We start from the raw sequence: 14038 nt of genomic DNA, 5'->3' as shown, positions 1-14038 counted from the left end.
AAAGAATCCCAAATATTTTTAGATATTTTTTAAAGAAAATTCTATATAAAATTTTAAAAGTATATATAAAAATTATGTATTTATATGTCGGTTTGGTTTGAGTTTTTTTACTCAATACCAAACAAAATCAAATCAAATCTAATCGGAGTTTTTAATCGGTTTTGGTTTGACTTTTTGGATTTGATATCATTTTCCGGTTGGGTTCGCTACACTCCTACTAACAAATGTCCTTGCAAAGTGTTCTTGAAAAGCACAACATAAAGAACGAATTTCCATTTTCTCCCTTTGGACATATTCAATGTGCATGAACCTTGTTAGAAATATAATAATGTTTCGTAATCGCCAATCTTTCTTTCCCTTTCATTTATATTTTAATAAAACATAGATATATCATATATAGGATAGATAGTATATATTAGCCAAAATGCATTACTGGAACAATATTTTCTGGACCGAGTTATTTTGAGTTGTGAAGTAGATGATAGAAATTAATATTACCCATTTATAGTTGACACTTGACATTGAAGAATTCCAGTTATTTGGTCAAGTGGCTACTTCCACCATCATTTTGTTCATTGATTTATACGTTTCCAATAACTTATAAATTTTTTAATTCTGTAAATCATGCTGATTTAAATATTTTAGTTTTATTTCAATTATTATTGACCTATAGTGAGTGTCTAAGTCGGCCATATCGTATCTATCATTTTGAGATTAGGCTTGATACTTACTGGGTACACGTTGTTTACGTACTCATACTACACTTGCTGTACTTTTTGTGCAGGATCTGAGACAGGTACTAGTGGAGGACCTATCATCACATACCCACGTCATCCCGATGCATAGTGGTGAGCTGCCTTTCTGAGCCGTTCTACAGCTACCAGTGTCTCTTCCGATAATTCTATTCTATCTATTTTATTTCAGACAGTATTTGGAGTTTTGTATAATCTACTAGATGCTCATGCAATTGTGATACCGGGTCTTGGCACACATATTAGTAGAAATTAGTATTTTATTATCTTCTTGGAATAAAAGTTTAACAAATGTATGTTTGACTTATTAGTTGGCTTTCCTAGCTGTAGTGTTGGGCGCCATCACGACCTATAGGCGAATTTGGGTCGTGATAACATAGTATCAAAGATGGTGAGAATACGCTCTAATGAAGTTCCAGACCAGGGAAGAGCTACTCCCCCAATTGCTAGAGGCCGAGGGAGGGCTCCAGCTCGTGGTAGAGGGCGAGGACATCCCAGGACTATTCCGCTTATGCCGCCAGTGGATCCAGCATAGAATCTCATTATTGAGGAGCAGGGTGAGGTGCCTATGGCAGAGCCAGCTCCGGTGGACTTCACATCTGCACCAGGATTTCAGGATGTCTTGGGTCGTATGCTACGATTCATGGATAATATGACTCAGGCCGGTTTATTTCCGGTAGACCCAGCCACATCTCAGGGGGGCGGGGGAGCACAGACCCCTACCGCGCAGGCTCATAGACAAGCAGTTGCTGTATATCAGACTCAGGGTGCACTACTCGTAGGTGGAGTCCAGCCAGTGGCAGCAGCTACACCTGAGCCCAGGCCAGCTGTAGCCGCGGATCCTTAGAAACTATTGGACAGATGGACTAGGCTACATCCTCCTATCTTCGGGGGTAAGCGACATGAGGATCCACAGGATTTCATTGATCGTTGCAAGGATAGACTGTACAACATGAGGATATTGGAATCCCATGGGGTTGATTTCGCTACTTTTCAACTAGAGGGTAGAGCCCGTAGATGGTGGCAGTCTTATGCTCTTGGCAGACCAGCAGATTCTCCTCCCATGACTTGGGATAGGTTCACCCGTATCTTCTTGGACAGGTATATTCCACCCTCCCAGAGGGAAGAGTTGCGGTTTCAGTTTGAGAAGCTCCAGCAGGGTCAGATGTCAGTGACCGATTATGAGGCGAGGTTTTCTGAATTATCTCGCCATGCACTAATGATACTTCCTACCGAGGCGGAGAGAGTGCAAATGTAATGACCCAACCATTCATTTTAACTTTAAGAATCCCGTTCCCTAAAATAAAACTTTTCGTAAGTTCTTGTAATGATTTATGACTTGCGGGGATGGTTGGTTCGGGATTTGGAAGTGTTTGAGGTGAAACCGGAATACTTGGTTCCTTAAGTTGGCCTTAATGTGCTAAGTTTGACTTCGGTCAATATTTTTAGAAAACGACCCCGGAATAGAATTTTGATAATTTCAACAGCTCCGTATGGTGATTTTGGACTTAGGAGCATGATCGGAATTTTATTTGGAAGTCCGTAGTGAAATTAGGCTTGAAATGGCTAAAATAGGAATTTAAAGTTTGAAAGTTTGACCGGGGAGTTGACTTTTTGATACCGGAGTCGGAATCCAGTTCTGAAAATTTTCATAGCTCCGTTATATAATTTATGACTTGTGTGTAAAATTTGAGGTCAATAGGAGTTGATTTGATAAGTTCCGACATTGACTGTAGAAGTTGAAAACTCTTAGTTTTATTAAGCTTGAATTGGGGTATGATTCATGATTTTAGCGTTGTTTGATGTGATTTAGAGGTTCGACTAAGTTCTTATGATGTTTTAGGACTTGTTGGTATATTTGGTTGAGGTCCCGAGGGCCTCGGGTGAGTTTCGGATGGTTAACGGATCAAAAGTTGGACTTAAAAAGCTGCTGCAATTTTCTCTTCTGCTGCATATTCTGGGCTGTGATCGAGCCCCAGTTATCGAGCCTCAGATCGAGCCCACGATCGAGGACTGAGTCGAAGCCAGGGACGAGGCTCAGTATCGAAGCCTCGATCGAAGGCAAGGCTCGAGGGCTTGATCGAAGGTAAGGCTCGAGGGCTAGGATCGAGACCCATGCTCGATGCCCTGAACGAAGGCTCAAGCTCGATGCAATGATTGAGGCTATGATCGAAGTTCCAACCTCGATACCCTGATCGAGCTCCTTGATCGAACTCCCCGAGATCGAGCTCCCTGAGACCGAGCTCCTTGAGATCGAGCTCCTTGATTGAACTCCCTGAGATCGAGCTCCCTGAGACCGAGCTCCTTGAGATTGATCTCCTTGATCGAGCTCCCCTGATCGAACTGGGCAGAGCTGTAAGTTATAAAAACAGAGGGCATTCGTCCCATTTGCCATTTTTGACGAACTTAAGCTTTAGCAGAGACGACTTTTGGCAGATTTTCAAGGGAAAAATATTGGGGTAAGTGATTCTACTTCGGATTTGGTCTACATATACAAGTATATCATTATTTTCACAATTTAATTAGTGTTTTGAGATTGAAATTTGGAAAAGTTTAGAAATCTCATAGAAACAAAATTTTGAGATTTCGGTATCGATCCGGAGTCGGATTTGAGTGAAACTGGTATGGTTGGACTCGTAATTGAATGGGTTGTCGGATTTCATAACTTTCGTCGGTTTCCGAGATGTGGGCCCCGCGGGCGAATTTTTAATTAATTTCGGGATTTTTATTTAAAATGTAGTATTTCCTTATAGAATTTATTTCCTATAATTTTTAGTGATTGTATCGAATTATTTTGGCTAGATTCGAGCCAGACAGAGTTGGATAATCGTGGAAAAGGCAAAATTTTGGATTAAATTGGAGCAAGACGAGGTAAGTCTCTTGTCTAATCTTGTGAGGGGGAAATTTCCTCATAGGTGATTAAAAATTAAATAATTGTTGTTAATTGTGGGGGCTACGTACGCACGAGGTGACGAGAGTCCGTGCGTAGCTACTATTAATGTTAAAGTCCGGGTAGTTTAGGACTCAAAGCATGCATTACTTGTGTAAATTGTATCCTTTGATATATATATATATATATATATATATATATATATATATATATATATATATATATATATATTGTGAATTGTTAGATAATGATATTAAAGGATGAAAACCTCATATACTTGATTCTTTGTTTAAATTATTAATTGTTAAAAGAAATTATTCTTTCTCCCAAATTTATCTCATAATAAATATACTCTCCTTCCGGAGGTACATAAAAATGTCCTCCTTTCTTGTGGAGCGGGCCGAACGCCTCGGCAGGATAGATGCATCTATGGATCGCGCCGCACGTCCCTCGGCAGTGTACACGACACTCTGGATCGGGTCGTATGTCCTCGGCAGAAATCGTGCTTAATAATAATAATTACACGATACTTTAATAAATTATTTCAGCTCGGGAAGCTAATTAATAAATTGGAAAATCTGTGAAATTTAATAAATTATTATTCTTGCTTATTAAGGAATTAATTGTTACTCTTGTAAATGAGATTTAATTGATAAATTGGAAATTATTTGAGTTGAAGGAATTTAATTAAAATATTGAGAATTGTTACATTTGAAGGAATTTGATTATTTCCGCTGAGTAAATAAATTATTTGTAAAATCTGTAAATCATGCTGATTTAAATATCTTAGTTTTATTTCAATTATTATTGACCCATAGTGAGTGTCTAAGTCGGCCATCTCGTCTCTACCACTTTGAGATTAGGTTTGATACTTACTGGGTACACGTTATTTACGTACTCATACTACACTTGCTGCACTTTTTGTGCAGGATCTGAGACAGGTACTAGTGGAAGACCTATCATCACATATCCACGTCATCCCGAGGTATAGTGGTGAGCTGCCTTTCTGAGCCGTTCTGCAGCTACTAGTGTCTCTTCCGATATTTCTATTATGTCTATTTTATTTCAGACAGTATTTGGAGTTTTGTATAATCTACTAGATGTTCATGCACTTGTGACACCGGGTCTTAGAATAAATATTAGTAGAAATTGGTATTTTATTATCTTTTTGGAATAAAAGTTTAACAAATGTATGTTTGACTTATTAGTTGGCTTGCCTAGCTGTAATGTTGGGCGCCATCACGATCTATAAGCGAATTTGGGTCATGACATATCATATATGGGATAGATAGTATATATTAGCCAAAATGCATTACTGGAACAATATTTTCTGGACCGAGTTATTTTGAGTTGTGAAGTAGATGATAGAAATTAATATTACCCATTTATAGTTGACACTTGACATTGAAGAATTCCTGTTATTTGGTCAAGTGGCTACTTCCACCATCATTTTGTTCATTGATTTATACGTTTCCAATAACTTATAAATATCAAAAAGGAAAAGGAAAGAAAAATCTCCCTCTCACAATCAAACACAACCACCCTTTGGACAGATTCAATGTGCAATATCCTTTTGGAAATGAAATGTTTGGTAATCGTCTATTTGTCTTTCCTTTTCCATACTGTTTTAATACACTCATAAATTCTCCTCTTTAATTCTAATTGAACATACAAAGCGAAATATAAAAATAAATTTTCCCATTTATAGCCAAAACTGATGTAGAAGTGTGTATATATAATCTTAAATACCAGCACATTGAAGCCACGAATAGTTTATTGTTTGGGACGTGTGAAAATTGTTAGTGCGTATACGGCTCAGAGTTCTTCAATCGGCAAAGGGCCAAATATACCTCTCTACTTTCGAAAATGGTCTAAAAATACTCCTCGTTATACTATTGAGTTATTTATACCCCTGCAGTCATACTTTGGGTTCAAATATACCCCTCATTTAAACGGAGGGACACGTGTCATCGTCCTATTGGTCAATTCTAAATATCTTCTAATTAATTAAAACGACCCATTAATCATACCCGAAAAGCAATTTTTTAAAGCAATGATTTTTTGTAAAAACTGAAAAAAACTAAAATTATTTTTACTAAAAACTGAAAAAAATGAGAATATTTTTTTTCTTCAGTTTTTACAAAAAAACTGAAAAATATTCTCTAAAACAATGTTTTTGAAAAAACTGAAAACAAAAAAGCTGAAATCAATTTTCTAAAGCAATATTTTTAGTAAAAACTGAATTCTTTTTTTTCTAAAAACTGAAAATATTTCCAGATTTTACAAAAAACTGCTTTAAAAAAAATTGAAAAATATTTTCTAAAACAATATTTTTGTAAAAACTGAAAAAAACAACTAAAAAGAAAATTTCTAAAGCAGTGTTTTTGTAAAAACTGAAAAAACAAATATTTTCTTCTTTTTTTTCAGTTTTTAGTTAAAAATATTTCAGTTTTTTTCTGTTTTTAATTGCTTTAGAAAATTATTTTTCAGTTTTGTTTTTCAGTTTTTACAAAAATAGTGTTTTAGAAAATATTTTTCAGTTTTTTTAAAGCAGTTTTTTGTAAAAACTGAAAAAAAAAATATTTTCGTTTTTTTCAGTTTTTAGTAAAAATGTTTTTTTAGTTTTTTTTCAGTTTTTACAAAAAAGAATTATTTTCCGGTATGGATAATGAGTCTTTTTAATTAATTAGGAGATATTTAGAATTGGCCAACAGGACGATGACACGTGTCCCTCCGTTTAAATGAGGGGTATATTTAAACCCAAAGTATGACTGCAGGGGTATAGATAACCCAATAGTATAACGAGGGGTAGTCTTAGAACATTTTCGAAAATAGAGGGGTATATTTGGCCCTTTACCGTTCTTTAATTTGTTGCTTAAGTCTTAGTAAAACTCTTATAATAATGTAACATGAATTTCTTAAATTTTTCCTAGTTGTCTTGGTCAAACCTAACGGGATAAAGAAATAACAGAATGTGCAATATTTCTGCAATAATTTAAACCAAGTCGGTCAAACAATAGAGAAACATATATTAAAAGAAGAAAAGAAACGGATTTATCTAAGGCTGTGTGCAGGGGCGGCCCAACCTCATCGGATATATATATATATATATAATGAACATCGTTTTTAAAAAAATTAGACAAGTGAGGATGTAGAATTAAAAAAATGAGAACTTAGTTTTATAAAATACAGAAAATTAAATGAATTTAACGTTGATTGCATCACAACTGAAACGGGTGAACCCAGAAAACATAAGTGACTCCTTTTTTTTAGTAAGTCCCTTTCTATATTTGGTAACAATTCAACTTTAGATTTTTTTTTTTACCATTAATGAGATGATTTCTAGCCCAAAAACTTTTATGATTTATTTAAGATTACAAGTTTCAAAAGCCTTCCTTTATTTTATAAAATTCATATCCAGACAAACACTTTCATATAAATTGGGACGGAGAGAGTATAATTTATGTAAGGAAAATAAATAATAAGTTAGATTATTAGATATAGTTACGTGACCAACTAATGAATAGAGAAATATAATTAAGTAAAAAAGTAAAATAAGATTGACAGAAAACTATTTTAGTTATATTAATTAGAGGAAGAAATCGAGTTATTAAAAATTAATATGACAATAAAAAAATAAATTTATCAATAATAAAAGATAATTATATAAATAATATACTACTATATATAAAGAATACTAATAATTTTGGGATCTTTAAATTTTTGGAGCCTAAAGCAAGTATTTCATTTGCTTTAGGGTTGAGCCGCCCTTGGCTGTGTGCACATGAGTTCCTATATCCATAGACCATAAGATATGTGAAAGAGTTGACGAGTTAGAGCTTAGACGTTAATTTATCTCCAGCATACTAATAATTCTAAGAACAGAAAATGGTCAAAAAAATTCCTTTACTATTAAAAATTATTTAAAATTACATTCTAAACTCTGCCGTCTAACTATTAAACAAAGTCCTTCTTCGCTGCAATCGCTTCGATCCACCCCCTCGGTGAAAAATCGTAATACGCCCTTACTTTAACGGAAGAGCCACGTGGAGGGCTTCTAAGCCATTTTAATCCCCGACCCAAATTAATTGAATCTTACCCATTACTCAACACCCAAAACCCGTAACCCGTATATCAGAGACGCTTGACCCAAATATTTCAGTTCTCTTTCATCAAGTAAATTTTTTTATTTGAATAAAGCTGAAAATTTAATTTTAACAAAATAGAATTCTGATTAATCAAGCCTTTACAAACAATTCAGATTAAAGAAATAAGTTGATGAAGAGTAATATATGAGATAATGAGAAAAACTATAAGATGAGTTATGAACTTTTATATTAGAAAAAATATTACGTTTTTCTGGCCAGTACCAACTTATCTATTTTTCCTACTAACATATTTCAATCATTAAAACTGACATGTAAATGATTAAAGTTAGAAAATTCCAAGTAGATTCATCATATGCTAAAGTTACACGTTACGCTGACTATACAATAGGGTCAACGTCACTGGGATAATATACAAATCCATTTGCTGCGTAAAAGGTCAGAGATGGACAGTTTCTTATGAAAAAAATTATATTTGAACTTATACATACAACAATTTATATAAAATTATTGTTGTCAATTGATAGTTTGGTGTAAGAATATATATCAATTGAAACCTTTTATGTTGATGTTTATGTCGTTTGGTTTATGGGAGTTTTGCAAACCTCAAAAACTTTTTTCATCAAAATATTAATGATTTTGCTTGGAAAATCAATTATTTTCTTCCTTTTTCTTTTTCACATTTGCAGGTGGAAAATCAAATCAAATAAAAAAAATTAGCAGTCTAGTAGGACTAGTTCTTTTTTTCGATTTATCCTTTTTGTCTTCTTCCAAATGATTACGCTAAAAAATCCGAAAAGTCACCGGGACCCACATTCAACTCTTTTAGTACCTTTCAACCCCACTCGCACAGTCCCACACGGAAATCTCACGCGCCACACTAGAGACTAAAGACTTGTTCTTTGCTTCCATTAAACACCATATATACCTCTTCAACCTTCTTATAACGTCACCAAAATCACAACATTTTTCTACCTCTTCGGTTTCTTCATCTCCTCCTCAATTTCTCATCTGGGGTTTGCTCATTTTGCTGAAATCTTACCACTTTTCTCTTCAAAAATCAATTCTTGATTCTGAAAATAAAATGGTGCGTGTGAGTAACAATTTAGTAGGAATTCTCAACATAATCACATTTCTCATTTCAATCCCAATTATAGCAGGAGGGATATGGCTATCAAGGCAAGCAAATACAGAATGCGAAAGGTTTCTTGAAAAGCCTGTGATCGCACTTGGAATATTTGTCATGTTAGTTTCACTAGCTGGATTAATTGGTTCCTGTTGTAGAGTTTCATGGCTTCTTTGGGTTTACCTTTTCGTTATGTTCTTGTTGATTTTGTTAATCTTTTGCTTCACTATTTTTGCATTTGTGGTGACTAATAAAGGGGCTGGTGAAGCACTTTCTGGTAAAGGGTATAAAGAGTATAGGCTTGGTGATTATTCTAATTGGTTACAGAAAAGGGTTAATAATCATTGGGGTAAGATTCAGAGTTGTTTGCAGGATAGTAAGATCTGCAAAACTTTGATTGATGATGGGTCTAGCACAAAAGTTGAAGATTTTTACAAAAAACATCTCTCTGCTCTTCAGGTATATAATTGATAAACTTTTGTATTTGATTGCATTATTTTGTTGGTGTAATTTAAAAATTGAGAGCTTTTGATCTATGTATATATGTGTGTTTATAATCTGGTTATTATCACTTTGACCATGTACAGTGGCTTTGTTCATACTTTGGACATGACCTTTTAGTAGTTATATACTCCTCCTAAGTATGAGTTTTTCTGGTTTACCTTTATATAAAGTTGAAAGCCTTTAGATTTTGACTTTATTGTATAAAAACAAGTCGGGGCGTTTTCTGTAAAGTATGCACCTTTTTCAGTTCCTATTAAGTGGTTGTGGTTCTTGAGTAAAGATGTTGAGAAGCCTTCTTATTCCTTTAAGCAAAGCATCATCTTTTGTGGAATTCTTTTGTGCCTTTAGATTTTGAATACTGCGTATATTTCGACTCGAAATTTGAGAATTATTTTTCTTTTTAAGTATTTATTTTGCATACCTTCACTTTTTAGCATATCTGTAGTCATGAAAGTTTGATGACTTGAAATAGATCTTTTTTTTTGTTGTTTGTTTTTTGCTCGGCTGCACTTGAGTGGATCTTCTTTTGGTTCCATATATCAATTCTGCTTAATTTTTTTGGAGCAGTTGAAAGTTTGCATAGCTTGGTTTTCCAATATAAAATTGATTCCATCATTTTTCTATGAGTAATTTTTGGCACATTAATAAATTGAGAGTTTTTTCTAAGCATGTGTTTGTAATCTGGTTAAGTATCAGTTTTGCTCTAGATCGGCGTTGATTTTTGGAGGTTGGCCATGGAAAGTGGCTTTGTTCTTGTTCCTTCATTCTTCCAATTCTTCGTTTGATTAATTGATAATGAAAGACCTATGACTTTTAGGATATACTCTTTAGTAATGATACACTGTATGAGTTTTTCTGGTTTATTTTATGTAGAGTAGAGAGCCTATAGATTTTGATTCTTCTATAAAAACAAGTTGAAGCTTTATCTGTAAAGGTATGCACCTTTTTCAGTTCCCATTAAGTGGTTGTGGTTCTTGAGTAGAGATGTGGAGAAGCCTTTTTGTTTTTCTAAGCGAAGCATCCTCTTTTGTGAAATTTTACCCTTGAATACTGCATACGCTACGCCTAAAACTTTGACGCTGAAGTTTTACAACTGTTTTTCTAACTAATAATTTATTTTATATACCTTCACTATTTATCCTATAGGATATCATGAAAGTTTGATGAGTTGACTGGATTTTTTTTTATTTTGGTGAGTGTCAACATGCAATTTCTGTTGGATTTTTGGAGCAGTTGAAATTTTACATAATTTGGTTTTCTGAAATGCACTTCGAAGTTTGATTCACTAAGATATTAGGCAACCGTTCTGCTGCTAAGGTTGTGTCTCTATACAACTTAAAAAAACTAAAGAAAAGATGTTTGTGTTCAAATAAATTATTCTGTCTCAAGGATGTCTTTAGAGTAATAACTCTTACAGTCAGTTGGCTTACTGATAAAAAGTAGCAATAAGCATAAAGTGCTGAAAAGTTAAGCTTCTATCTCTATTTTTGTTCTATGGTTTCCTCCTTTTTGTGGCCATCAAACAGATGTGCATTTCCTCCTTGTTGATTTGTTATTGAATCTAATGTCACCAGAAGTTCGTGTTATTGCTCCATCGTCCCTTCTCCCCATGACCCCCTCTCCTGTCTCGTTAAATTGGGAATGCCCCATTTTGTTTATTTTTACCCAATTTAATTAATTGTTATATATGGTTCCTGACATGTTTAACTCTTGCAGTCTGGTTGCTGCAAGCCATCAAACGACTGCAACTTTGCCTATGTGAGCCCGACCAACTGGACCAGGACTGCAAGCTCATCCTCAACCAATCCAGACTGTGGCCTGTGGAACAACGATCCGAATGTCTTGTGTTACGGCTGCCAATCCTGCAAAGCTGGGCTGCTAGACAATATCAAGAGTGACTGGAAGAGAGTAGCCGTACTCAATATCATATTCCTCGTCTTCCTCATCATCGTTTACTCTGTTGGATGTTGTGCCTTCAGAAACACCAGGCGTGACAATTCTTATAAGCGTTACCCTTGAGAGTGTTACTTCAATCTTATAGTGCTTTCACCATACCCTATTGGTCAGTTCTGATTTTTGTCGCGTATTATATGGAGTAGAACGCTTAGTATGATAATGCTCTTTCCTGTACAGAGTATTTGTTCGACTTTTGTTGGACTAGTTGGTTACTTTGGATATATGTGAATTCCAATTAATACAGAGTTCGTTGTTTAGAATATGACAATTGGTTGGAGATAACGAGTGCTTTGTTCCTTGATTAAATCATGAATTCGTCCAGTCTTACATCGTTTTCTAACAAACGGTTGTTTTATTTGGTGTGGTGGAGAATTTGGTATTTCTTGATTTGAACTTGTGAAAGGATGGTGAAGAGTCAAGAAGAAAAGCTGTTCATCTTTAGCTGGTGACAATGGATATCTTGTAAATGAGGCACAGAAGTTAATGTCTTATGGCCGTTTGTTGTGTTGGGGACGGATAGAGACATGCCAATTGACTGTGGTATCGTTAAATTTTCTTTTCTACATATCTATCTAATCTGATGGAAAGGTCCTCTTATGATATTTTTCGTGAATTGGTTTGTTCAATCTTCATTTGGGACGTTTCGTGGGGCTAGAACTGGACCAATCTAGTTACTCAGGAGGAGCAAGTGCCCCAAATAAGTCTCATCGGTATTTTACAAAAAATTGGACATAGTTAACACTGTTTTTGGACTATCCCAAAAATTTCTCTGTCTCAAATCAACAACCAACATCCTACTATCAATTCAAACAACAGTAACTTTATCAATTAAACAAAATAAATATCTACCATTAATAGTCCATCCTCTAACAGCTAGAAATACTAATTTATCTCCCACTTTGATAAGAATGAGCGATACTTAACATAAGTCTATAATAACAAAAAAAATACTCATGACACTAAAAGAATGATTATGAAGCGACTCTAAGAGTTCAAAGAAAAGACCATAACAATAAATAAAATCTCCGCCCACGCGAACAAGTGCGAGGCTCACCAAGAACTATCAACATGTGCGCTCTAATTAACGAAATCCCCGCCCGCGTCAACTGGTGTCTCTGTAAAAAAAAAGGTAGCGGTGAATGAGTCGCTAGCTCAGTGAGTAATAACACTTAACCACAACTGTTTTTATTGGGGACAAGTCAGAAAACATGCTAGTATATATATTAAACAGAAAATATAATAAGAATGCCCTTTCAGAAACAATAAACAATAATCTGTCTCATCATGTTTTTCATGTAATATAAATTAATTGACAATTCGGTAATAAGCTCGATAAATACTGTGTAATATCAATATTCATATTTGGGAAGTTATAATGAACAGATCATGTAATCGGTATAACTGTGGACTTCTTCGCAAGAAGTCAACGGTAGTACCTACTCGAAAGAAATCAGTAACGGTATGCTAGTTCTACCTTCCCACTAGTGAGGGTTGTAACGGTAATCGGCAATTACAAGGTGCACAAGGTCTAACGAATCCGCCGTTAGCTACGGGATCCTTCAAAGTCTACTCCCATTTATACTTATCTCTGTAATCCGTATATACTCATAAGAAAATATTTTAAAACAATATAGGGCATTTCGGTTCTTATCAAATCATGTAATTTCATTTCGATAACCGTAAATTTAAGTCACGGTAAAACATATCTGGTGACAACAAAAATACTTATAACAACAGTAATCATCTCAAATAACTATTCCGGTATCATATCGAGTAAAAGACTTGTCCCACATGCAACTCAAAATAATCGGTAACATATTCATATTAAAAATCATGTGTAAATCATGCAACTTATGAAAATACAAATTGCGATAAGATTACTACTCACTGTACTCGTGTGAAATACCAAACTCGTCACCTCGAGCTATCCGTACGACTTTCTTCAATCAATCTATAACCACATCAATATTAATCTCGTGTTAATTGCCTCATTTAGGCTAAATTCATCACTAATTTAGAATACCCAATCCTCCGAGTTTTATATTTGGCTCTTAATTCGTCGAATTTTATTTACCCAATAATTCGTCTTATTCTACTTGAAATATCAAGACACATTTCAGTATCCCAACTCACAGCTATAAAATTCCATTGTAATCTTTTTTTTCAATATCACTAATATTAGTAGCAATCATATTTGGTTATCAATCACTAATGAAACGGAAAAGTTTCTAAAGGAATATCCCTTTTTTTTATTGGTATATACATAAATATATAAGTTTACAACCCCAAACATATAGTATATTCACCAATTCATGAAGAATTCCGTGGACTATATTATTTCATAAATATTAATTCTTCAACTAACTCTCAACCCCAACTCTATAGCCATGGAATTTATGAATCAAATGTATGAATTAAGTTTAGAAATTTACCTTCTTCTTCTCTGTTTAATTAGCTTTCTGTGTTAAATACTTATTGTCCTCTTCAATGGCATAAAACTAAAACCTCACGTTTCCTTTCATTCTCAAAAGTGGCTAACAAGGATTTTTTTTTTCCTTTCTTTTTTTCTATTGCCTTGAATGCTTCTGCCGAAGCTTAATGGCTTCTAAGCCTAGGCTTTTGCCTTTTTGTGCCTCCCGTAATGGGCTTTGGCCCTAGTCCCCCTTTTTTTTTTATTTTTTTTAATTAGCTTGCTAAAATGATC

General features: G+C 34.5%; 1 protein-coding gene across 1 annotated transcript; it reads left to right on the top strand.

Moving 5' to 3' along the window:
* Nucleotides 1-8650: 8650 nt before the first annotated feature.
* On the top strand, nt 8651-11596 carry LOC104120107 (tetraspanin-8-like). The gene is made up of 2 exons (XM_009631803.4): nt 8651-9333; nt 11095-11596. The coding sequence occupies exons 1-2, from the start codon at nt 8833-8835 to the stop codon at nt 11395-11397; spliced, it is 804 nt and encodes a 267-aa protein (XP_009630098.1). The 5' UTR covers nt 8651-8832; the 3' UTR covers nt 11398-11596.
* The last annotated feature ends 2442 nt before the right edge of the window (nt 11597-14038 follow it).

The sequence above is a fragment of the Nicotiana tomentosiformis genome, chromosome 6 (assembly GCF_000390325.3).
Source record: "Nicotiana tomentosiformis chromosome 6, ASM39032v3, whole genome shotgun sequence".
Classification (NCBI taxonomy): domain Eukaryota; kingdom Viridiplantae; phylum Streptophyta; class Magnoliopsida; order Solanales; family Solanaceae; genus Nicotiana; species Nicotiana tomentosiformis.
This window is presented reverse-complemented; position numbering and strand designations above follow the sequence as displayed.